Below are 25,054 nucleotides of genomic sequence, written 5' to 3'. Positions count from 1 at the left end.
TGGTAACGTGGAAGCGTTAGTCAAATAGACATTTCTTCCCTTAAGTTCCTTTTGGGCACAGGGTTCATTGCAGCAGCAGAAAGGAAACAAACAACTAAGTTATTAACATCCTTGGGTAGGTTGTTGCTGCATATCTAGGTTGGCTATCAATTCCACCCCTGGCATCATTAAGTAGGCTGTTGATTAACTTCCCTGGATAGACTAGCACTTGCCATCTTGGGTAGGTTATTGACTATCATTGGGTAGGCTGTTGATTGGCATTCCTGGCCTCTACTCACCTACCTCCTGTAATAACCAAGAGAGCTTCCACCATTGCAGAAGGTCTCTATGGGACAACCCCCACCTCCCGGCTATCATCCCACCGGAATTCTTGCCACCAATGCTGCCAGCACAACCTCTCATTCCGTTGCTAAGAAGAGCCAACACAAAGAGATGCTACAATAGGAAGGAGGCAGGGTAAGGATTCCACTCTCTTGGGCCTCAGTGGTCATTGTCTCATTTCCATGTCTCCCATGATGGATGGCCACCCGTCTGGGGCTCCCTCCTGCTGCCTAAACCCAGCTCAGTACAAAACCAGTGCGTGTGTGGGAGACCCATCAACCCGGGAGGCCCCGTCTCTCACTCATGGACACACGGCTTCAGCAGCACACCTGCTGTGAGAGCTTTATTTACTATTTCTGGAGTCGGGGTGTGCCCCGTTTGCACATGCAGAGTTCACCCCATTTGGTGCAGTCAGCTGGATTCCTGACCGCTTGTCTGCACCAGAAAACCTCTTACGGCGACAAAATAGAAAAGCACAGGGACATCCGGTCACTGGGAAGTCCGGGAAGTCCCTTTTGTTTTGACAGTAAAAATATAGGTTTTTATAGATGAATTCTCAGTCACGCAGATAGGTCCTTCCTGGGACTGGCTACAGTGTCCTGTCCGCCGTCATTCCAAAGTCCTCCAGCTTGTGGATTGGTAAGGCAGCTGTCAGAATGCCACAGACAGGACGTGTGTCTTGCGAGTCCTTACCGATCATGTCACAATATCCCAGGCAGGACCCAGAAGAACAGTTAGGAAAATATACCCTATATTCACATATATAATTCCATTCTCCCACCCCAGCATACAAAGCATGTTGAGGACCATGATCATCCTAGAACAGAGTAAGAAACCACTTGGTACAAACACCTTCTGCATATCAATATATGATCTTTGTGAGCCCCATACAACAAGATCTGTAAGGCGACACGGGACAAGAACATTAAAAAGCATGGATTGTCCTCTAGAGGATAGGAGAGATTCTAGCTGGCTCAGTGTTGCCAGGGATTGTCACAGCACTGGTGACATTAACAGTTTAAGGAGACTCTTGGACAGTGAAGGATGCAGGCTGTGAAGGGTCCTCATAAAAGGGTACTCCAGGGTGTGATAGGGGTTACGGGACAGAGACAACTAAAACCTTTCCTCCTGCCTGCTAACTCCTGATATGGCTTCAGGCTTCTGGAACGTGACATTCCTAAAATGTCAGTGGTGTCCTCTCTCACTGAGGGGCTTGAGGCCAAGGCAAACTCAGAGGTATGGAGCGGACCCTGTTAGTCTCCTGCAGCTCCCTCCACCTCAAGACTGTCCCCAGTCCCCAGCAATGTGGAGATCTGCTTCCTGTCAACACGTGGTGGGACAAAGGCACACTGGGAGGGCACACCATCTCTGTTGCCCCAATGACTTGCCAGAACCATAATATTAACATGGGTGGGCGTGGCTTCTCACGTTTCAATCAAGCCTAGATCTAGGGGTGTCTCTGGGCACCAGAACGAACCATCTTAAAGCCAGGATTGACAGAGCAGCCCTTACCCCCACCACCACCACACAAACATCCCAGGATTGGCCAGGTTTCCCTCAGGAAAACCACTCTGGGATTTTTCCAATCTCTGCTCAGCAGCTAAGGTTGAAGGCCTGGGCCTGTTTCTAGAGGGGATTTTACTGTAGGAGGAAAACGTACATCTAGACAGAAACCTTGCTCACTTCCCTACAATACAAACCCCTCTGATGGTCCCTGCATCCTGCCAAACCTGAGGCCATCAGATAAATTTTACACTAAGCTCCTTGGACCACCTGGCTTCTCTGCTGGGCCGAGGACTGCCCACAGTTGGTGCTGTATGATTTCAAAGGACAAGCCCAGAGACTATGTAGGAAAACGCCTATCTATGGGAGCAGGTATCCAAAGGCCAGATGGCAAAACAATGATGGGCAAAGAGGGGTCAGATGTGGCATATGTGGAACTCTGCAGACAGCCGGTTCCCAGAAGAGGGGGTGGGGAGACCAGAGTGTCTGAACTGCACCACTTCAGGCATATTAGATTCCTTTAAACAGAGGGTCCTGAGAAGCCCAAGGAGTAAGCATACAGCACACCACCTGTCTCCCAGAGTCTTTGCCTGGTTTAGAAGAGGGGGCTAAATGAACCACTTGCTCAGCTCGGTCAAGGGTCTGAGCATGGGCCTCTGCACACTGCACCACACCAGAGGGGTCACTCCTGACCCAATGAGATTGTCAGTATGTGAGTCTTTCTGTGGAATCAAATCGATTTCTTGTCAATTAAACAAGAAAGGTTAGGTAAGGACAGGCAAGGTGAGCTCTCTTTGATTCTACTGTGTCTTTCAATACTTAGGACACTTCCTGCCACCATGGCTTCTTTCTCCCAGAACAAAGAGAGCAGTGGAGAGAAGTTAGAAACATGAGCAGAAGGTTGTTGCTTTGTGGTTTTGTTCGTTTGGTTTTTGTTATTGCTCTGTTTGAGTGGATTTTACAGCCCAGGCTAGCCTCCAGCTTTCTTAGCCAAAGATGGCCTTGAACTACCAGCCTTCCTGCTTTTACCCAAGTGCTAGAATCACTGGTGTGCACACCACACTTGATTTATGTGGTACCTCCCGCGTGTTAGGCACATACTCCACCCACTGAGCCACACACATCCTCAGCCCTGCCACTGTGTTTAAAAAGGAGTCCCTGGCAAGCCACTGCTGGGTCAAAAGTGCTGCAGCATACAAAATGGATCTAAAATCATAACACAACAGAAAACAGGAAGTATGAAAGAGTCTGCAGGGAGACAGAACCCCAAATGATTTCAGAGGATGGATACCCCTACCACTAGTCAGGGAAGAACGGGAAAGCAGTGAAGTGCTAACATTCTGCTCTCATTGGTGGCCAGACCACAGGGTGGGGTGTGGGTGGGGCCTGCAGTCTTCTGGATGCTGACACCTCAGCCCCCAGGCACAGGTGACTGTCCTAACCTAGTGATACCAAATACAGCCACCCTTTCCCACCACACCCTTCCAAAGGGAAAACAGGCAGAGAGGATAATGACAGAGGAGCGGAGGCGGGAAGACAGAGAGGCAGGTCTCAATATCATCTGCAAGTAACGGATTTACAGAGACCAACTTTTGCCACCGGGGAGGTCAGGGCAGTGGTGGGCACACGTGCCAGGCAGGTATCTGTCAGAACACAGACCCAGGGCCCTCCATAGCCAAGGACCACCTTGGAAGTGCCTGGAATGTCACCAAGGCAAGGTTGGGAAAAGGTCTCTGGAAGCTGCCGGCACAGTGGGCAGCCGGCTTGGCATGTTAGGGGTGACCACTGGTGCTGGGGCTCCTGAAGTCCTCTTGAGGACTTACAAAAGGAAACATGACAGAGCGGGTGTCCAGAGTACAGAAGAGGGTTTGAGACTCCGAGGGGTGAGCATTCAGCTAGCAGAATGCGAAGGAAAACATCTTAGACCTCTTGGCCCAGCATCTGGCCTGAGACTCCCACTACAGGAACCTTCCCGTTAGATCAAGATGCAGATGGACTTCGGCCAGGTGGGTCGCGGGGGGGCAGGGTGGGGCCACATCTGTTCTAAGCTGAGTTAGTCGGGTCTTCACTCCAGCAGGACACGGGTGTTCAGAAAAGATGGGGAAAAAAATAGACACCCAGAGCAGGTCTGGTATGTGAGTGGCCAAGGCACTGACCATTCAGACTGAGGTTCATAACACTTGGGACTGAGGGGCAAAGGCTACCCCACAGACAGCAGAGCAGCCTAGACGTGGACAATGGTAAAACTCACAAGTTTTCATAGCTAGGACAGGGATCAGGTAACCTGAGGCAACTGGACACTGTTCATCCCTTCCTGCTGTCTGTCAATGCCCATGTCAGGTTTCTAAGAAAATTGGCTGAATTATTGCTTTATCCCCCTCTAAAGCAGACATGAAAGTAGTGAGACACAGGCCTACTGTGCACACAGCCCCACAGGAAGGATAAGTGTGCTTATAAGTATGAATATGGGATCTAAGTGGGGAAAGAAGAGCCTGTCAAAAAGAAAATAAAACAAAAAAGCAAAGCCTGGGAGACACCAGTGCGATGCGTGGACAATTCCCTGGCCATCTGAGAGCCGTTCAAGCTTCCGTGTCCAAGTCCTTCCAGACGGGCTGCCTGAGGAAGAGCCAGAGTCTCTTTTCCAGCCGAGGGAGTACTGTGAGGTGTATGCAGAGGGCAGGAAAGCCAACTGTCACACCAAAGGCCAATCCACTTCTGCAAGGAGAACTGAAGATCCTTCTGGGGACTGGAGCAAGTCCTGGGGCAGGACCTTCCTGTGGGGACCCAGATGTGGCTCAGCACAGTATCTTCAGGGTGGAAAGGCCCAGGCACATGAGTGTGGCCAGGGAGGAGCAGGTGGCTTGGCCTCGGGTTCTGACGTCTGGCGGTTAAGGCTTGAGTTTGTGGGTGAAGTGATGTCCTGTCTGCAGAGAAATGATAGCCCTTTTTAGGAGAGCATTTGGCAGTTTCCACCATCAGGCCTTCCATCCTATGCTGGGGTTCAGGCGTACCCCGATAGCTCACGAAGCCCTGGGTTCCACCTCCTGCATGTCAACACTGCCCAGGAAGGATGTGGAGGGAGTTGGGAATGGGCAAAGTGAACAACGGGGCAGGGATCCTGACCAGCTGCAATGAGCCAGTTGCGACATCAACTCTGAGCCTTAACTTCCTCAGTGTGTTGCTAGAGATTGTACCATAGATTTCAAAATCACTACAGAGGGCTCTGGACACTCGCCATGAAGCAAGAACTGTTCGGGGTGATGGGTCATAAGCGCAGGGCACATGGGGACCAGAGCATTACCCTGTGCCTACACGTTTGCCAAACTCCATGTCAGCACAAGGCCCTGAACCCTCCACTGCCCTGGGCAGACTTGCTTGAGATTCTTTTTCATCCTTTGGATTTATGATATATACACATGTCCATCCATACCTGTAATTATGGGACACATGCTGTATACATATTTGAAACTTCACAGTCTGCTGTGAATGTCTAGTCTTATCTAGGGTTCAACACAGTGCTGGAGCAAGGAAGCCCATGAAGATCCAGGGCACTGGCCTAGCATAAGACTCTGAGCTCCAGGGTGTTTCCCCCGAAAAAAAACACACCCCAAAACAGACCAACAAGGTGATCCTGCAGACTCCAAACAGTACCCTGTCCACTCAGGCCAGGTTTTGGGTTTTGTAATTCAGGAGGTGGCCACACCCAAGCCAGCTTCTGCATCATACAGCCCACTCTCTCTGCTGCGGCGCAGGTGGCACTCCATCCATCTCTTATGTTTTCAGGCAGGCTGGGAAACCCTGATCCCCGTAGGCGAAGACCTACTGTGTGTAGAGCACACAGTAATCTGAGTATATGGCTTCTAAATAAACTTAGCCCTACCTGTCTGTGCCATCCCCAATCCACACCATCAGCCAACCCCACGATGATGATACACCTCTACTGAGCATGTGTAGATGTGTCAGCATTGCCTAGGCAACAGCAAGACAGACAACACAGCTGGTACACAATGTGTGAGGTGTTAGAAGTCATCTGGGTGACTTAAAGGGCCAACGAGATGGCCCAGAAGGCAAAGGGCTTGCTGTGCAAGCCTGGAGACCTGAGTTCAACCCCTGGGTCCCACATGTATGTGGACAGAGAACTGACTCTACAGAGTCACGTGCTCCCATACACCATGTGCTTACACAGCAATAAATATGACTTAAGTGCACAGGAGGATGTGGGGGGTTCTATACAGACCACAGACGTTTTGCACCCCTCACTTTAGGGTCCTCAGATCTTGGTGCCTCAGAACCTTTGAATGGATCTCAGGTGGATGCCAAGGGGCTGACTATATACGGTCTCGAAATAAACTTCCTTATGCAAGACTTTGAAACTTGTCTAGCTAAGCTGGCCTTTGATGTTCCCACCTTTCCCAAGGGCTTTGAGGGCAGCAAGAAGGTCAAGGGCATGAGGTCAGAACTCTAGTTACTTGACACCCTTTGACAGTCTCTTTACCAGAACACTCACCTTTGTGTGACCACCTCCCTCCCGAAGCCATCCCAGGGTCCTACCTGGTCAAGCTTGATTGTCATACAGGCTCTGCCTCTTCTTGGATTTAAGATCCTTTAACCACTGGGGGGAGGACTCCTCTGACCTGAAACCATAAAGCCAGAGCGAGTGGAGTGAGAACCACACCCTGGTTCCTCGAAGGCAGGGTGACATGGCCCCCAGCCCTCCATTCGCCATGTTGACATCTGATCAGATACGATTCTAGATATTTCTATAAATGTTTCTGGATGAGATCTATGCAGACCTATGCAGAGCCACGAGATTCAGTGGCCTTTGAGTCAAGCAGATCATGGCTCATACTATACATGGGCCTCTCTCCATGAGCTGAAGCCTAAATAGAAAAATATGAAACAGAGAAACCATGACTGCCCAGAGAGAGGGAAGGCTCTACAATTGGGTCAGTAGCTGCCTGCCTCTGTCTGCATTGATCTGCATCTCCTCCTTGGTCTTTGGATCCCACAGCCATGTGCAGTGATCCCCTTGCCTCTATGTGTGAGTGTGTCTGTCTGTCTCTGTCTGTCTGTCTCTGTCTCTCTGTCTCTCTGTCTGTCTGTCTGTCTGTCTCTCTCTCTCTCTCTCTCTCTCTCTCTCTCTCTGTGTGTGTGTGTGTGTGTGTGTGTGTGTGTGTGTGTAGCTGAATTATTTTACCATCCCACAGAGAGAGTTCCTGATTTAGGGAGGGCTTAGGGAAGTTGGTGACCTAGTTGGGGATAAAGGCTAAGGGATGGGGTGATTTGGAAGTGTGGAGGCAGACCTCCTTCATCAGGGTGATCTGTCCTCTAGCCTTGAAATAGAGGCAGAATGCCCAGGCTCCCCAGATTTCAGCCCAGCCTTGCCTGATGGTGGAGAAAGATGTCCAGGTCCAGGTCTACAGATGCCTCTAGGACCAACCCCTTCATTCTGGACAGTGAGCGCACCTCAGCAAAAGCCTGCCCCCACTCTGACTGAGTCTTTCTCCTCACAAGTTCCTCTGTGTGCCTTGGTCATGTGTTCCTGGGGCTCTGCACAGTATAGCCATCACCTGGAAGTCTCTCATACCGTGAGGCCCATCTAATCGAGACTCAGGAAAAGTACATCTCCTGGAGGCCTTCTGGGTGCCCTCCTCCTCGGATATGTGCTGAGAGCCCCTCCTATCTACAGGGAGCACAGAGTCAGGGAGCAAATGTGTCCAGCTATGAGCTACAGGCTGCCTGAAATTTAACATAGTAACAGCCATAGACAATACATAAAAGAATAGCCATGGCTAGGGGACAATAAACCTTTATTGACTAGAGCAGACAGTGGGCCAGAACTAGCCTGTGGGTTGCAGTCTGCTCACTTTAACTCTACCGCAGCAGGATTTTTCCACACCCCTATATCACGAGTCCTGAATTTATGCCCTAACTTCTCAGCATAAAGCACCTTCCATTATGAGACTCTTATGGACCAGGTCAAAGAACGGGTTTCTCATTTCCATGACCACCCCAGTAGGTTGTGGGGTTACCAAACCAATTTCACAGAAGAAGAAGGTGAGGCATGGAGTGGTCACATGGTTTTTTTCAGCTCACAGCATTTCATGGCCTGGAGCTGAAGTTGGGGCTGCTCAGGTCTTGTCCATGTATAGAATCAACGTGACTGGGGTGGAGCAGCTGCCCCCTCCATGAAAGGCAGCTGACCAGTTAGGCCTCCCAATTGTCCCAAGATGCCCCAGTTTCCTTTTATCTGCAGGGCTTCCTGGAAACACAGCCTGGAGTTCTGGGTCAGGTGGGAGAGGAGGGCGTAGGGGGGCTTTGAGATTCCTGCTGTCTCCCCTGGGTCTGCAGCCGTAGCTGAGAGAGTACAGAGCACACCCACAGGGAAACCTGCACACAGCACTCGGAAGCATCTTGTCCCCGTCCTCACCTCTCATCTTTCTCTGTGCTGGAAGGCAACACCCGACTGCCTAGCATCCCAGGCTGGAAGGGTGACCTAGAGGTCTTGGGCTGGGGCACCCAGCTGAGGGACTCGCCAGGACTGTCCACTTCTGGTCTCTTGTGCAGCTGAGCCTGGGGAGAGAGGAGGGTCCAGTGTAGTTGTCTTCTGTCTGGGGACAAGCCCCATCTGATAGCACTCCCAAGGTGACATCTCACAAAGCACCAGGTATCCTGAGCTACAGAGTGACCAAGGCAGGAAGTATGGGGACTGAGAAGTCCAGAGCCTCGCCCAAGGGGAGGCTAGAGCAAATTCACCCCTGCATCTAGTGGCATGAAGCCTGCAACATTGGGGTCCCACAAGCAAGAGGCAGGGGCGACTGTTCCCTGAGTTTGGGGACCAGGCTGGAAAGGGGCTACTTAAGACAGTATGAACGGAATTTCTCTGGGAGAAGCTAGGCAGCGTCACATTCCTGTCATCCCAGCAATCAGATGGCAGATGCAGGCAGGAGGATGTTAAACAGACGTGCAACGGAAGGGGGCATGAGGAAAGGGAGGGGGAGGCTGATTGAAAATGATCGATAGATGGGGAAGGGAGGAGGGAGATTAAATCATGGATGGGCAAAATGAGAAAAATGAGAAGAAAAGGCATTAGTTGGGTCATGAGGGATGGACAGAAGTGGGGTTCACTCAGCGGTCTGCTCTCAGTACCTTCAGCACAGCTGGGTCCATGCCTGGGAACATGGGCATCCTCTGCGAATGGCTGACAGGGGTCCTCTCCACCTTGGGCGGCTCCTCATCCGACTCATCCCTCCTGGGTGACTTCTCTTCTATTAAGAGACAGACTCTGAGTCATTGGTGGTTCCTCACAGCCCTGCACAAGGACAGGGCACCCCTGGTCCATCTGTACTTGGCAGAAGCTTCCCACTCCCTGTTCTTCAGACACTGCCACCTGCCTGGAAACAGTGGTCATGAGCAGACCGCCTCTTCTCAGGCATAGGCAGGCCCCTGGGCTCCTGCCACTTCGGAGGAAAAATAGGACATTCTTGGCAGAGGCAGAACAAGCAGCAGAGACATGTCCCACCAACAGGGAGCAATGTGGAATGCTTCAGGGTCTCTTCAAGACACTGCCCAAGTCAGGGGCTGTGCCAGAGACTTCCTGGTGATGGGTAGCGATAAAGAATTTCTGGCTTCCCAAGAACTGGACATTGGTGGGGTACAGCATGTACTCTGGAGCCCTAGGCTCAGGTGGACATGGGCATGCTCAGAAAGGTCAGCCCCAGTCTTTCATATCTGCCGGCCATGTGGTCGGGGCTATGGAAGTCACAGGTTCTGCTGCCAGGCCCCTGTGAAGGAATCTGTGTTTCTGTCTGTATGTATGGTGGACGGCATTGCTCCAGGTGGCTTAGCACAGTTCTGGCTCTGCAGACACTTACTGACCTATTTATTACTGGTTGGCTCTGTATACAGGTACATGTGTTCACTGTATGTACCCGTGTGGGGGGACCTGTGTGCGTGTGCACGCACATGGAGGTCAGAGGTTGGTGCTGGGCATATACATCAATCTCACTTCATTTTCTGAGGCAGAATCTCTCCCTGGACCTGGAGTTCACCAATTCAGTTAGAGAGCTGGCCAGCAACCCGCAACAATCCTTTGGCCTCTGCTTACTCAAGGCTGGGTGACAGGAGTACGGGGGGGGGGGGGGGGGCTGAGGATTTGAATGCGGGTCTTGGAACCTGTGAAGCAAGCACTTTACACATCTCCCCAGCCCTCAACAGAAACCTAACTTTTGTTCACTAGCACAGTGGACCATGAGAAGCAATGACCCAAGCATTGGTTTAGGCATCTGGTCAGAGGCCACATTTGGTCATGCTACTCTCTGCCCTATAGACCAGGCTGGCCCCAAACTCAAAGATCTCCAGCCTCTGCTTCCATGTGCTGGTATTAAAGATGTGCACCACCACGCCTGGTTCTTTGTTTGTTTTAAAGAGGGTCACATCATATAGTCACAGCTGGCCTAGAACTCACTCTGTAGACCACCAGGCTGGCTTTGCACTGTGAAGATCGTGCTGCTTCTGTCCCTGAACTGCTAGGACTACAGACAGGCACTGCCAGACATGGATTCAGAACACAAGTTTCACAGAACAAAGAAACCACGACTTCATGGGTCGTTGTGTCCCAATGTCACAAACCCTCCAAGGTCGGGCCATTCATCCCAGGGTTTAACCTGAGGCCTTCCTGCCCAGAGCGGTATGCAGGCCAAGTGGAAGGTGGGGGCATACCTGTTGAGTCTTTGAACATCCATGTGCTGTGTGACTCCTCTTCCAAAGGAGACCAAGGAGACCGGCTCTCTGACTCGCTGAACTGACTGCGCCGGAGGGAGTGGGAGATGGGAGCCCGGCGACGGCTTCGTTTACTCAGCTGCACCCGGGTCTTCAGCGCACTTGAGTCGAGGACTGAAGTTTGCTTTGGGGGTGACGAGGAGAAGGTGGGAAGGAAGGAAACCATCAGTGGGAGGCACCGTCCACAGACCGTGTGCAGCCTTGCTCATACACAAGGTGTTCTCAGGGGTGCACGGGCTGGTGTGCCGTGCTCTAAAGACACCCTTGATGCCATAAGCCTCAACGTCCCCATGGAGAGCATGCAGGCAGTGCCCAAGAATAGCACTGGACACACAGGCATGGGAACAAGTATAGACTGTAACATCACACAGAGTAAAGGAAGGACCAGGAGCTCAGTCCAGGCCTATGTTCTGGATGTTGAATGACCTGCTGAGTAAATCTCTCTGCGTCTTTATGACAACCATTTTCATGGAGTCCCTGAGCCAAGAGGTACTCACTGTGACCCCCCCCCCCGATAATCCTGAGTGCAGGTGAGAGGGGAGGGACCACCTACAAAGCACCAATAAAGAGGGGCACTTCCATGTCCACAGGGCTACCCTGGGACATCTCTCTGATCAGCCTCCAAATGGTCCCCACAGGATACCCAAGTCATGGTGGCAAACCACATAAACCTCAGTTCACCCCATACTTAGGGCCAGCATTTGGACAGAATCAGCAACCATGCCAACTTGCTACTCCAAAAGGCAGGCAGGGAATGCTGCCATTGGTTATTATTATGTGCATGGGATGGGGCAGCTACCAGGGACCCAGGGCAGTTGGTGCCGCCTGCCACTGTTGCTTAGGATGGATTCTAGGAGGAAGTGCTCAGAGTTCAAGAAGGAATGTCCAGTGTCATCTGTGTCATATGACACACATCACATGCACACATGAGCTGCAGCAAGCTCGGCCACAGTGAGACTTCAGTGCATGGCTGCTGAGTGAATGGGATCTCATCACCCACTGAGCTCCTTACAACACCCAGAGATGGGCGCCAGTGCCTGTTCATATGGCAGTGTCCTTGAGGGCTCACCCTGGTCTTGCTGTCTCTCCTCTTATCTAGAGATGCCAGAGGGAAGACCTTGGCTGTGGGTCCCCTGGGCGCTCATTAGAGCCACTCGGGGCACCTGGAGCATCAACTACCCAGGAGTAGGTGAGGCGCCTGGTCAGGAGTGAGGGGCTCTTGCAGCCTATAATGACGGTTCCTATCCTTGGAGACTAGGGCTTCTGCAGCAGGGTACCACGGCTCCGGATAGTGGGCACCTGAGGGGTGGCTGCGTGTGGAACCCAGGCAAGCTCAGTTCTGGAGGAGGGAACCTGTGCCTGGAACAGCTGTCACAGAGAGCCCTTCATGCCTGGTGCCCAGGCTCTGCTGAGCGAGAGCCCGAAGAGGCTATTCTCTGTGCTTGCTCTAGACAGGCCCCGGCTGACCCGGAAGAACTCATGACAAGATGTGCCTTGGACATCTGTGATCACCTGTGAGGCCATGGAGCTGGATGTGCTCATCACTACTGAGTAAGGAAGCTGAGGATCAGAGAGATGAGGACATCTGCCCCAAGACACACAGCTAGGATGGGGCAATACTATGCTAAAGGAAGGTACTTGTCTAAGGCTGTGTCCCATGCCCACCACAGGGGTCCTTGGCATAATGTGCCCACCCTGCTGGGGTGGTGATCCTGCATAGGCCATGCTTCCTTTTAATAAGAAACGGCTGTTCCGTCCCAGCCACCTCCCCCAGCTTCAGCTTACATGGATGAAGGAAAAATCGTCCTCTCTTTCTGCTGGGCAAGCGTCTGATGGGGGTGGCCCCTCTGGGCCATCTGTGGACTCCAGCTCAGAACTGGAACGGTCCACGCTGGAGCTGCGCCGGTCCCTGGAGCTGTCATGCTGCTCCACTGATGTGGACTCCGTGTACGAGGACAAGTGGCTACTTGGTGGCTGCTTCCCCGCAGATGCAGCACTGCTGTCCGGGGACGACGGGGACTCGGGGCCAAAACTGCACGAAAGGCAGGAAACAACAGCACTCACAGAGGGGCCTAGGACACTCAATCCCAAACCTGGGGTCATGGACACATGGCTCAGAGTGTTCACACTCAGGGGACAACAAGGGTCTTCCTCCCGGCAACAGTGGCCAGGTGACAAAGAGAGCCAAGAGCAAAACCAGGAGTGATGGCGGCACACCTGGAATCTCCGTGGAAGAAGGTAGAAGCAGGAGAGTCAGGGGTTGGAGACCAACCTGGGCTGTGTAAGCAACTACCTGTGCCCAATAAAGAAAGATAAATAAAACAAAATAAAAATGAGAGGCAAACGAGCAGTGGGGAGGTGTGTGGTAAACCACCAAGGCTCTGACAAGAAGAGGGTCGGGTCAGAGGCCTCAGAACACAGGTCCTTCCATGCAGAGAAGGCAGGCAGTTGGGCTTGTTGGGAATTGTCAGTTCACTTCTAACACTGACCACAGAAGTGTTGTAAAGACAGAACACACATCACCTACATCTGTGTACTCCTTTGGGGACCTGCACAACATCTGAAGTCATGTGGATCTCATGGGGATAGCTCATGCTATGTTTCTATTGGACAAAGGCAAGGGGGTCCTAGGGTCCCTAATAATCAGCAGAGAAGACTGGGTCTCAGCCCTCCTGCTTCAACCAATGGCTGCCTCACTCACTCAGCCAGTCAGTCAGTCAACCAGCCAGTCAGTCAGTCAACCAGCCAGTCAGTCAGCCAATCAGCCAGTCAGTCAGCCAGTTACCCAGCCAGTCAGTCAGTCAATCAGCCAATCAGTCAGTCAGCAAGTCAGTCAGTCAGTCAGTCAGTCAGTCAGTCAGTCAGCCAGTCAGCCAGTCAGTCAGTCAGTCACCCAGCCAACCAGCCAGCCAGCCAGCCAGTCAGTCAGCCAGTCAGTCAGTCAGCCAGTCAGTCAGTCAGTCAGTCAGCCAATCAGTCAGCCAGCCAGCCAGTCAGTCAGTCAGCCAGTCAGTCAGCCAGTCAGTCAGTCACCCAGCCAGCCAGTCAGCCAGCCAGCCAGTCAGTCAGTCAGTCAGCCAATCAGTCAGCCAGCCAGCCAGTCAGTCAGCCAGTCAGTCAGTCAGCCAATCAGTCAGCCAGTCAGTCAGTCAGTCAGTCAGTCAGCCAGCCAGTCAGTCAGTCACCCAGCCAGCCAGTCAGCCAGTCAGTCAGTCAGTCAGCCAGTCAGTCAGCCATTCAGTCAGTCACCCAGCCAGCCAGTCAGCCAGCCAGTCAGTCAGTCAGTCAGTAAGTCAGTCAGTCAGTCAGTCAGTCAGCCAGTCAGTCAGTCAGTCAGTCAGTCAGTCACCCAGCCAGCCAGCCAGTCAGTCAGTCAGTCAGTCAGTCAGTCACCCAGCCAGCCAGCCAGCCAGCCAGTCAGTCAGTCAGTCAGTCAGTCAGCCAGTCACCCAGCCAGCCAGCCAGTCAGTCAGTCAGTCAGTCAGTCAGTCAGTCAGCCAGCCAGTCAGTCAGTCAGCCAGTCAGTCAGTCACCCAGCCAGCCAGCCAGCCAGTCAGTCAGTCAGTCAGTCACCCAGCCAGCCAGCCAGACAGTCAGTCAGTCAGTCAGTCAGTCAGTCAGTCAGTCAGTCAGCCAGCCAGCCAGCCAGCCAGCCAGTCAGTCAGTCAGCCAGTCAGTCAGTCAGTCAGCTAGATAGCCAGCCAGTCACCCACTCGCTCACTCACTCACTTACACGCTCAGTCACCCACTCGCTCACTCACTCACTTACACGCTCAGTCAGTCACCCACTCGCTCACTCACTCACTTACACACTCAGCCAGTCACCCACTCGCTCACTTACTCACTTACACACTCAGCCAGTCACCCACTCGCTCACTTACTCACTTACACACTCAGCCAGTCACCCACTCGCTCAGTTATCCACTCACTCAGCCAGTCACCCACTCGCTCACTTACTCACTTACACACTCAGCCAGTCACCCACTCGCTCAGTTATCCACTCACTCAGCCAGTCACCCACTCGCTCAGTTATCCACTCACTCACTCGCTCCCTCACTGTCAGTCCTGAGCCCCAGCATCTTATCACGTGTTTCCCAGCTCCAAGAGGTTTTTAAGGTTGAGGTGTAAGGACTTGAATGGGAAGACACAAACCCAGAGAAGAGGGAAGAGAAACCCTCTGGCAGCAGGGGGCACCGCTGTCCAAGGCAAGAGAGCCTGGTCCCAGAGGCTGCAGTTCCTTTGGAGGACAGCAGGGGGAGCACAGCATTGGCAGCACCAAGGTATTAGAAGTCTTGAGACAGAAGCTGGGGGACAGGGCTCAGGGCCCTTTAGGGGACAGGAACAAGTTCCAGCACAGATCACCAGACAGTTGGGTGTTCCTGCAGGGGCACTTCCAACCAAACACTTAAGGAAGCTCACTACACACATAAGTCACAGGTTAGCAGAGAGGAGTTATAGAGATGGGGGCGAGTCCTACAGGTTGGTTCCATTTCTTCTCTCAACCAGTTTTAATCCAGCTTTAATTCAGAGCATCTCAGACAGTGTGATCCAGTGGCGCAGTGAGTACCCCCAGCAGTGACCCAGCAGAGCGGTCAGCACCCCCAGCACTGACTCAGCAGAGCGGTCAGCACCCCAGCACTGACCCAGCGGAGCAATCAGTACTCCCAGCAGTGACCCAGCAGAGCGGTCAGCACCCCCAGCAGTGACCCAATGGAGCGGTCAGCAACCCCAGCAGTGACCCAGTGGGGTGGTCAGCACCCCCAACAGTGACCCAGTGGGGCGGTTAGCACTCCCAGCAGTGACCCAGTGGAGCGGTCAGCACCACCAGCAGTGACACAGTGGGGCAGTCAGCACCCCAAGCAGTGACCCAGAGGAGCAGTGAGAGCCCCCAGCAGTGGGAGAGATGGGGCCCGGGTTTAAGCCCAGTTCAGCTACTGATATACACGTTCTTTATTCAGGTCCCTGCTTCTCTGTGAGCCTCAGTTTCCCAGTCTTGCATGATGTCCATAGATCACAGGACTTGTCAGTCAGGCATGAACTGAGCCTGCAGCAGATGAAGAGCACCGACCTTTTCTATGGAGGAAGAAGGTGCCCGATGGGGAGGTCCATCTTATCCAACCTGCTCCCCAGAGGAAGGGGTGGGTTCAGCAGTTTTAAACCGCTACCCCAGGAGCTCCCTCCCAGCCAGGCAGAAGGTCCTGCAAGCCACATCCATGCTCACGCTACTTATGGAACAGTTTGTGGAGTGCGTGCTGGCAGATACAAACACACACAGATATCCGAAAGCATCGAGAGAGACACAGAAGCACAAATGCAGGTGTGACCTGTGCTGGGGCCGAAAGGTTCTTTGGGTAGTAGCTGTTATTGTCTGGGCTTGGAGTGGAACCCAGGGCTGCTGTCTGTCTGTCTTCAGCAGGCTTTCACGGTAGAAAATCCCACAAGGCACAAAAGCTAACCCCAGTAACACACCACAGTGCTGTGCAGCCACCCTGTGTCTCACGGGTGGAGACCAGGCTTTGACAGTGTGATATGACATAGTCATCTACAGACGTTTTAAGACCCGTGTGAAGTTGACTCGGATACAAGTGGAGAACCTCAGGTTTGACAAGCCTGGGAATATTGTCACCACAAGGTACCCAGACCATCACCTGCACCATTGGTCTGCCTCTGGCTCCTGTTTACAAGGGTATTAGTGTTTACTCAGTCTGTCTCTGTGAGTCACCCTGTCACATTGTGGATGTCTGTATGTCTGTCCCTGAGGGTCTGCCTGTCCCTGCAGGCTCCTGGCTATGTCCAGGCTACCTTTTTTCCATCTTTTTGTGGCTTTCTACTTAATGCCCTTTATACAACAATTGCTTCTTCTATTACAGTTTCTTAAAATACAGAACTTTCTGCACCAGCCACATAGATTCTGTGCTGAATAGTTTTATGTCAATTTGACACAAGCCATAGTCATCTGAGGGGAGGGAGTCTCAATTAAGAAAATGCCTCCAAAAGATCAGGCTGCAGGAAAGCCTATAGGGCATTTTCTTAATTAGTGATTGATGGGGGAGGGCCTAGTCCATTGTGGGTGGAGCTATTCCTGGGCAGATGGTCCTGGGTTTTATGAGAAAGCAGGTTGAGCAAGCCATGAGGAACAAGCCAGTAAGCAGCACCTTCCATGACCTCTGCATCAGCTCCTGCCTCCAGGTTCCTGCTCTGAGCTGTCCTGACTTCCTGCAGTGATGGACAGCGATATGGAAGTGGAAGATGAATTAACCCTTTCCTCCAAGCTGTTTTAGTTCACGGTGTTCATCACAGCAACAGAAGCTCTAACTTCTGTGGGATAATGCTTTTGTACAGTATAATTAGTTTAATAAAACACTGATTGGCCAGAAGCCAGGCAGGAAGTATAAGTGGGGCGACCAGACTAAGAGAATTCTGGGAAGTGGAAAGGCAGAGAGTAAGTCACCATCCAGAACCAGAGGAAGCAAGATGAGAATACCTTACTGAGAAAAGGTACCAAGCCATATGGCTAAACATAGAAAATAATTATGGGTTAAAGAGCAAATTAGTAATAGTCATGAACTAGTAGGCCAAACAGTTTATAATTAATATAAGCCTCTGTGTGTTTCTTTGGGACTGGAAGGGACAGAAACTTCGCTCTACAAATGGCACCCAAATGTTTGGCAAGAATTTCCACATAAAGCCTGAGAAAACTTAAAAGAAAAAGGATTCTAGACAGACAGACAGACAAGAGCAGAGTCAAATGCAGCTTCTTGGTAACAGTCTACCTCTGGTCGGCTCTGTTTGCTGGTGGCAAGCAGAGGCTCAGCTCCTTTAAGAAAGGCTTCCTGACTAAGTGTTAGCAGCAAAAACTGTACGACAACTCTTTAAGAGGCTCTGTCACCAAAGACTTAAAGGGTGTTTGTGAGCAACCAGTGGCATGCTTTCTGGTAGTGGTATGAACCTAGAAATTCCACAGAGTTGTAGCAATAAACAAGGTTCCTGTCAATACTTCCGCCATGAAGATGGATTCTCAGGAAGCCAAGGAATGGGTGGAGCCAGCCGCCAAAGCTGCTGCTTTAATCCTAGCCATGCTGCTTAGCAGATTAAAGACTCGTGTGGTCAGAAAAAGATAGAAATACACAGTAAAGGCAGATGTAGACGGGAAAAAAAAACCCTAGAACGTTTTACAGTGTGTTTAAGAATATATGTAGAAGAGAAAAGAAAAAGAATAGAGAAAGTCCTTTAAAAAAGAAATAGAGTAAGAAAAAAAAGCCACATAAAGATTCCCGGAAATACAGAGTCTGGATACTGTATGTTATTGTGTTGTGTTTGCATTGTTTGACTGCTGAGGAAAGGAGCTGCAGCTGCCCAAAGACATCTGCTTATAAATGTTGCTGGATTAATCCATTTTCAAATTATTTTGAAAATGCCTTCAAAATTGAAGTCAAAAGATATGTTACTTTGGAGAAGAGGTTTTGCTTTTGTTTCCACAGCTAATGAGAGGCTGTGGATTCATTCTGGGTTTAAAAAAAAAACAAGGTTTGATCAAGGAAAATCTCCAATGGAAACTGATGGCCCAGATAAGCCAACATTTCAGAGTACCTCTGTAGCAATTTCCTCTGAGTTTTATATCCAGAAAAGTCTCAGGACTGATGGCTGAGATGATTCGGCCTCACAGAGTACTCCAGTATAGACTTGACCATAATACTAAATTTTCTTTGGGTCCCCATAAGATTATCAGCACCCCAATCAGCAGGAAGTAGCCTAGAGAACTACACCCACATCCCCCAAAAATGGATTATGGATGTTTGTCTTTGTTTAGCGTGTTAGTTACAGTTGTTATGGATAATGGTGAAGAAAAAAGCTAAACAAAGGAGATTAGATTCAGAGTTCTTGTTTTGAAAAGAAAAAAGGGGAAGTGCTATGGGACAATGATCTTGTACACTGTAAAATTTTGTCACTCGTATTAGTTTAATAAAACACCGATTGGCTAGTAGCCAGGCAGGAAGTATAGGCAGGACCAGACTAGGAGAATCTGGGAAGAGGAAAGGCAGAAACTGAGTCACCAGCCAGAACCAGAAAAAGCAAGACGAGAATGCCTTACTGAGAAAAGGTACCAAGCCACGTGGCTAAACATAGACAAGAATTATGGGTGAATTTAAGTTGTAAGAGTTAGTTAATATTATTAATTAATAATAAGCCTAAACTAATAGGCCAAACAATTTATAATTAACATAAGTCTCTGTGTTTTTCTTTGGGACTGAATGACTGTGGGACCAGGAAGGACAGAAACTTTTGTCTACACCTAACCAGGGCAGACACGGCACCCTCTGTGTCAACTGGTACCTGGGAGCCTCACCCAGGTGTGTTCCTACCTGCCTCCATTCTGGTGTTGATCTGCCCAGGTTCCATACTGGCTGTCGGCTTCATGAACAAGGGTGTCAGTATCCTTGGTTTCAGGTGCTCTCCTGGAGAAGCACTGCTTCAGCTGGTTCTGGAAAGACATGAGGAGGGATTCAGGTACAATCCTACCACCCCACAGCACCCAGTTCCCTGCTGCCCTCAGACGTGGTTGTCCATGTCAGGGCAAAGGAGACAGACCAATGCCCTATCTGCCAAGTTATGACAGGAAGCAGCACTTCCGGGTTCAGAAGGGCATTCTGGCATGGAATGTGTCTTAGGGTCCAGTGTGGAATGCCCCCAGTTAGTGTCTCTGTGTGAATGCTTTGTCTCCATTAGGAAGGCTGTGAAATCTTTAAGACATAAGGACTCATCAGCGGTATGGGCACTGGAGGCAGCCTCAAGTGAGTCTGTCCTGCTTCCCACCTAAGCTCTCTGCTTTCAGATCCTCCATGATACGAACAAACAGTCTACCCACACAGTCCAGGCAGCCCAAGATCTTTGCTCCACAGTGGGCTATGTGCTCTGGAATGGTGAGCAGAGAAAACCTCCCTGTTATCCAGTGGCAAGAGAAGTGATTAACACATAACCAGGTACAGGATCCTGCTGTGTCACCTGGCCCCGTCAGTGTCCCTGCCCAACACAGTGACCCTGAGTCTATAGCAAGTCACACTGCTGACTTGAGGCCACCTTATGGAGCTCAGTACAATGCTACTTCACAGCTGAGAAAGTGACATCCTGGACCGGTGGTGTGACATATAGGTTGGAAGCAGGGGTACAGGTCATCACAGAGCTGGCTACCAGCCCAGTCTAGCGCCTGACATCTGGGTGACCCATGAGTCACCATGACACCTGTGCTGCTGTCTTCCCCACTCGGGTGGTACATGCAAGGCCTTGTCTTGTACCATCACCATGGACACCAGCCACTAATACCCTGGATCTCTCAGGAGTAACCAAAAGTGGTCTTGTGTGAGCTACTCGCTCACAGTGATCCAGATGAACTGTCACCCTGGCCTTTCGTGACACTCCCAGCTAGCATCTTTGGATGAGGACTCTGGAGGTGGGGGAAGAGAGGGAAGATCATCCTGGCATGGCTTCATTCCTCTTCAGACCCTTAGAGCCCTGCAATAGAATACACAAGCACCAGGGAGGAACAGCCTGCCCAGGTGGTCTCAGTTCGGGCCACCTCCATTGCAAAGGAGTTATAATGGGGGTTTGGGGTGAGGGGGCTCAGTGGTAGAGTCTCTGTCAGGACTACATGCACGCACTCACTCACTCATACACACACACACACACACACACACACACACACACACATCCCAGGAAACATTTTTACATAAATGAAACACCATGACTGACTCTGGTCTGAGATTTTCTGTGGGTCAGTCTCTCCACATGGTCCTTGGTGGCCAGAGAACACCCCACTGTGTGGGACCAAGGATGGTGACTTCTAAGCAGCTGGTTGTTTTTACACTCAGGGTCAGCCACAGGGTGTGCAGCCTCAGGCTGTTGTTATCATCTCCGTGAGCACAGTGTGTCTGAGACAGGCTGACGTCTGCCCCAGCCTGCAGTAGCACAGGGGACTGACCTCACACATGCTGTGCCATGGTGGATGGCTCCAGCCGGGACCATGTTTGCATTTTTATATCCAAGGTCATGGGCCACATTCGAGGGCCTGGAATCCTTGAATTCTCCCTGGGACTTAGGACTTGCTATGAGCAGATGTTACAGATCGGGTCCTTCCCCAACTCCATCCCACCTTATTGTCGTGGCCTTCTTGACGGTTCTCGTGGCTGCAAGGCCCTACGTCAGCCACTTCCCAGAGAACTTGTAACACTTAAGCTTTCTAGAAAATCTTACATTCAGCGTTTGCTTGAAGGCAAGACCTCCCACTGAGTCTTGTCTCAGTTCTACAAAGCTCACCAACCATGAGTGAGGCTGGGCGAGCAGAGGCCTCTGAAGCAGCCTCCGGGTGTCAACACATCTCTGCCATGTTCTTCTGGTGCAGATGGCACAATCTGTGGCCACAGCATCCTGACACAGACAGAGGGGGCCTCACCTGCCAAGAGCTTTCTTTTGAGACAGGAATGGTGATGTCTTGTTACGTAAATGACACGACTGGCCAGTCGCTGTGGCCCTTTGCAAAAGTTTGGCTTAAGACAGCTGCTGAGGCCTCTGGTGATAAGGGGGAAATGTCATTTCAGGAGAAGGTAAACGAGACAGGAAGAGCCTGAAAGAGGGACAGGAGGCAGAAGGAACAGCTGCACCCTGAAGAAGCCCCTCTCTCGCTGCAGGGGCTCACAGAGGCTAAGCCAGAGGCTCCTTCCCTCGGCAGCACAGATCTTAACTCCCCTGCCCAGAGCCTCACGCTCCTTCCATCTGAAGATTCCGGATTTCGAGTGACTGAATGCTGAGTCCTGCCTTCCCAGCCTCTAGCTGAGAAAACAGGCCCTTCCTCTCTCCTTTCCCTTCTCCCTTCTGCAGACCGCTGTGAGGCCTCCACCTCCCCTGCACTGTCATTTCCTCTCTCGAACCCCAAAAGAATGAATCCCCTCTTAAATGTTTTTATATAAGAGACAAAGAACCTGCAAAAGAGAGCTTGTGGTCCTGGTGACATTGTTATGTGTGGTGTGGTTGATTCATGCCTGTAATCCCAACACTTCAGGGACTGAAACAGGGTGGATTGCTGTGAGTTCAGTGCTAGTCTGGGCTACATAGTGAGTTCTAGGCTAGTCAGAACTTCTTTGCAAGACCTTGTCTCAAGAATTTAAAAACAGCAAAAGTAAGCACTAAAAAGCATACACAAGCAATGGGAAAGAGGGCAGGAGAGCTGGGTCTAGGTCAGTTGGTAGCAACACCCAAATCCCTGCAACAGTTCTGCCAACTCCAAATAAGAGGAAACAAATCCTAGACATCAGACCCAGGAGGTTCCTCAGAAGCCACTCTCTCTGCACTTTACTGCCAGACAAGAAAACTGAGGCACGGGAACTGAGCAGAATGTAGCCCTAAGTTTCCAAAATGGGTGAGAGGCAGAGCCTGGAAGACGGGAGCTCCATCTGTGGGATCCACAACTCTCTCCAGACCTCCAGACAATACCTGCTTGCTCCACCTTTCTCACAATACTCCAGGAGGTTCTAATAAGGACACAGGCTTTGGACCCCTCAGGAATCTGGGATTTAAAAGCCAACTGGCTCAGCCCAGCAACTCACTAGGCACCAGGACCACAGTAGGTGGGAGCTCCTCCCCAAGGCTTGTGCCTAGACCAAGCTAGCATACACCTTTAAGGTTTGTGCTCAAACAAGTTAGAATGAAAGACCCCCCCCCCCCCCCCCCCCCGCCCAGCTTGTTAAACAACTTAGCACCGGTAACGCCATTTTACAAGGCTTGTACTGAATATTCAGGGTTTGAACAAAGGGCAGTTTAGAAGCTGCCAAAACGAGATGGAGACACCTGTGGCTGGGCCGGGGGAGGAACGAGGAATACCGAGAATATGGCTAGGCACCGTCTGTCCCAGGCGGGGAGGAACGGTGAAGTCTGCACTAGATAAGAGCCAAGGCAGCCCATATCTGAATTCTCGGGAACTAGAGACCTTGTCCCGACCTGAACTCGGCCACATTCAAACTGACCAATGAAAACCCTGTAACTATGCTTCTCGCTTCTGTACCGCGCTTTTTGCTCCCCAAAACATATATAAACCCATTACCCCGACCTAAAGGTGCACAAGTCCTCTGAGAGACTTTGTCGCCCCAGGTACCTGTGTATCTGAATAAACCTCTTGCTGTTTGCATCCGTACAAGTGGTCTCGCTGTTCCTTGGGAAGGGTCTCCCCAGAGGAAAGACACTCTTGGAGGGTCTTTCAAGAACATATGTCTGCCTATTTAAAACCTGCAGGTTTAGCTGAATCAACAGGGTTCGTTCCAGAAGTTCATCTCAGGGAGATGAGCAAGGACAGTTGCCAGGTTCCAGAACACAGCCACTCCCTGCAGGACTGCCATCAGTGCAAAACAGGAACAACAGCCTGATCGCTGAAGAGGGTGGGGACCATGGAACATTACATAGGGAGGCCAGGCTGAGATGAAAACGGCACTCACACAGAATGTGCCACCACAGAGAGATGTCTTGAACACTAGGTAACACAAACTCAGAATTAAAAAGGTCTCAGCAACAAAGTGCCAGGAAAGTGGTTTTGTCTAAACAAACAAGTACACATAAATGTAAGCAAAAAAAAAAAAATCTAGAAGGTTCCATGCTGACGGTGCACTAAGAGACACTCCGTACTGACTGTGTCTTTGCTTAGCATGCCTTCTAGATGAATCCTGAGATGAAACTGAAGAAGGCAGACCCCACTCCTTCACGCTGACCTGCTAATGAACTGTCAAGCTTCTACAAAGAAACAAATGGCACATTTGGGGGTCTCTGGGCTAACGGTTACTCAGCCACTATTAAGATGGCAGTGAAGGCTAGTGTGACATTCAGTACTGATTGTCAGCTTGGCAGAACTAGGATCTGGACATGTGCTTGAGGGGACCCCACCCCTACATGATGGCGGCATGAACAAAAAGGAGGTGAGCTGAGCGCCAGCATCCATCCGTGTCTCCCTACTTCCAGACTGTGCGTGCCAACTGACCTCATCTTCCCGCTGCCATGACGGACTCCAGATGCTTTTGTTGGGTGTTATGCCACAGGAATGGAATAGTAACTAATACACCTGGAAAGTAAGTGGTGTGTGCCATAAAACAGGAGCTTGGCAAGACTGCCTGTGCCCTCAGGCAGTGTTTTGCTCACTCTAGATCCATAGCCCAAACCCTTGGGAAAATGCCAGGCCTGTAGCAGCTGTTGAATAAATATGCTGGGAATACATGTCTCCACAAATGCGCACGTGTGTGTATGTGTGTATATGTGTGTGTGTATATACATATATATGTGTATATATGTGTGTATATATGTGTATATATATATATATATCAGGAAGTCGATACTGTGAGGAGGAACAGGGAGTACACCATGCCTGCATGTATTTTGGAGTGTCTGACACATCTCCTAAGAAAGAGCCCTAAGCCAAACGGCCACCAGCTGACAGTGAAGCTCCAAAGACTCCGAGAAGCCTGCCCCTCACCCCCAGCCAGTCTATACCCCAGCTGTGTAGGGAGCTGTGCCATCAATAGACCCAAGTGGCACGGGGACATCTGCTCTGTCTCAGGATTCTAAAACAAGGTCTCCTCCCATGCTCAGGTTAGACCTGGGAACACAAGGGTTTCACTCTATTCTCATCCAATGAGCCTATGATGCAAGACCCTGTGTGGCCCCGTTTCACAGGGAAGGAGACTGAGACCCTGAGAAGGGATTTCATGACCTCCAGATCACCCACATGTCTAGAAAGTGGCTGGGCTGGACCATGATCCTGGGATTGGTGGATGCTCAGGTGCTCACATTCCTGACTGTTTTGGCTCTGAGGCGCTGCTAGAACTCAGTAACCACTTCTCAGCTGAGTGAGGGCCAAGCAAGGCAAGAGTGATGAGCACTCCCTCTCCGTGGGACAAGCTTTTCCCAGAGTGGCAGGCTCACACCAGGCAGCTGGTCTGTAGGAGGAGGGTTTGGTTTTAGGGTCGAGTGTGCAAACCAGGCTTTCGGGAAGGCTATAAAGGAAGGTGGCAGCTGGGCTGGGAGGCTGGGACTCCCTGAGAACCCATGGGGCCTATGTTCTGTATCAGATAAGAGTATAAAAGCTCTCTCAACTTAACACTGGAGCTACATCCTGAGAAGCACAGCTTAAGAAAATATCTGGAGTGGAAAAGGCCACTGTATGTCCCAGCCTAGCCTGGCCCGAGCTGACAAGGGAAGGCCCACAGAAGCCCACGGGCAGCGGGAGGGAGAGGGAGCTATGCCCCCTATTCTGCCTCCTGTGCTGGTGATAGAAAGCCAAGCTTAGGGAGGAATAGTTACACAAAAGCCTGAGACTATACTGTCTCCACTCAGGTGGAATACACTCCCCCAGTGCCTCCTCTCCCTCCTCCCCAGTGTCTCCTCACCACCCCATTCCTCCTCTCCCTCCTCCCCGGTG

At 51.1% G+C, this 25,054-nt stretch overlaps 1 protein-coding gene across 3 annotated transcripts in view; it reads right to left on the bottom strand.

Annotated features, from left to right (window-relative positions):
* Positions 1-637: 637 nt before the first annotated feature.
* The window catches only part of Kiaa1671 (KIAA1671 ortholog), a 139,300-nt gene continuing 114,883 nt past the window's right edge, over positions 638-25,054 (bottom strand). For all 3 annotated transcript variants that reach the window (XM_041647011.1, XM_041647017.1, XM_041647025.1), the window contains 7 exons: positions 18,969-19,087; positions 12,391-12,637; positions 10,546-10,729; positions 8,974-9,092; positions 8,255-8,397; positions 6,376-6,458; positions 638-4,748 (listed from right to left, as the gene is read on the bottom strand). In XM_041647011.1, coding sequence (XP_041502945.1) covers positions 6,380-6,458; positions 8,255-8,397; positions 8,974-9,092; positions 10,546-10,729; positions 12,391-12,637; positions 18,969-19,087 — 891 coding nt within the window. In that variant the 3' untranslated portion in view covers positions 638-4,748; positions 6,376-6,379. The remainder of the gene's footprint in view (positions 4,749-6,375; positions 6,459-8,254; positions 8,398-8,973; positions 9,093-10,545; positions 10,730-12,390; positions 12,638-18,968; positions 19,088-25,054) is intronic.

The sequence above is a fragment of the Microtus oregoni genome, unplaced genomic scaffold, assembly GCF_018167655.1.
Source record: "Microtus oregoni isolate MIOR12 unplaced genomic scaffold, Mior012 000003F_ref0000135, whole genome shotgun sequence".
Taxonomy (NCBI): Eukaryota; Metazoa; Chordata; class Mammalia; order Rodentia; family Cricetidae; genus Microtus; species Microtus oregoni.
This window is presented reverse-complemented; position numbering and strand designations above follow the sequence as displayed.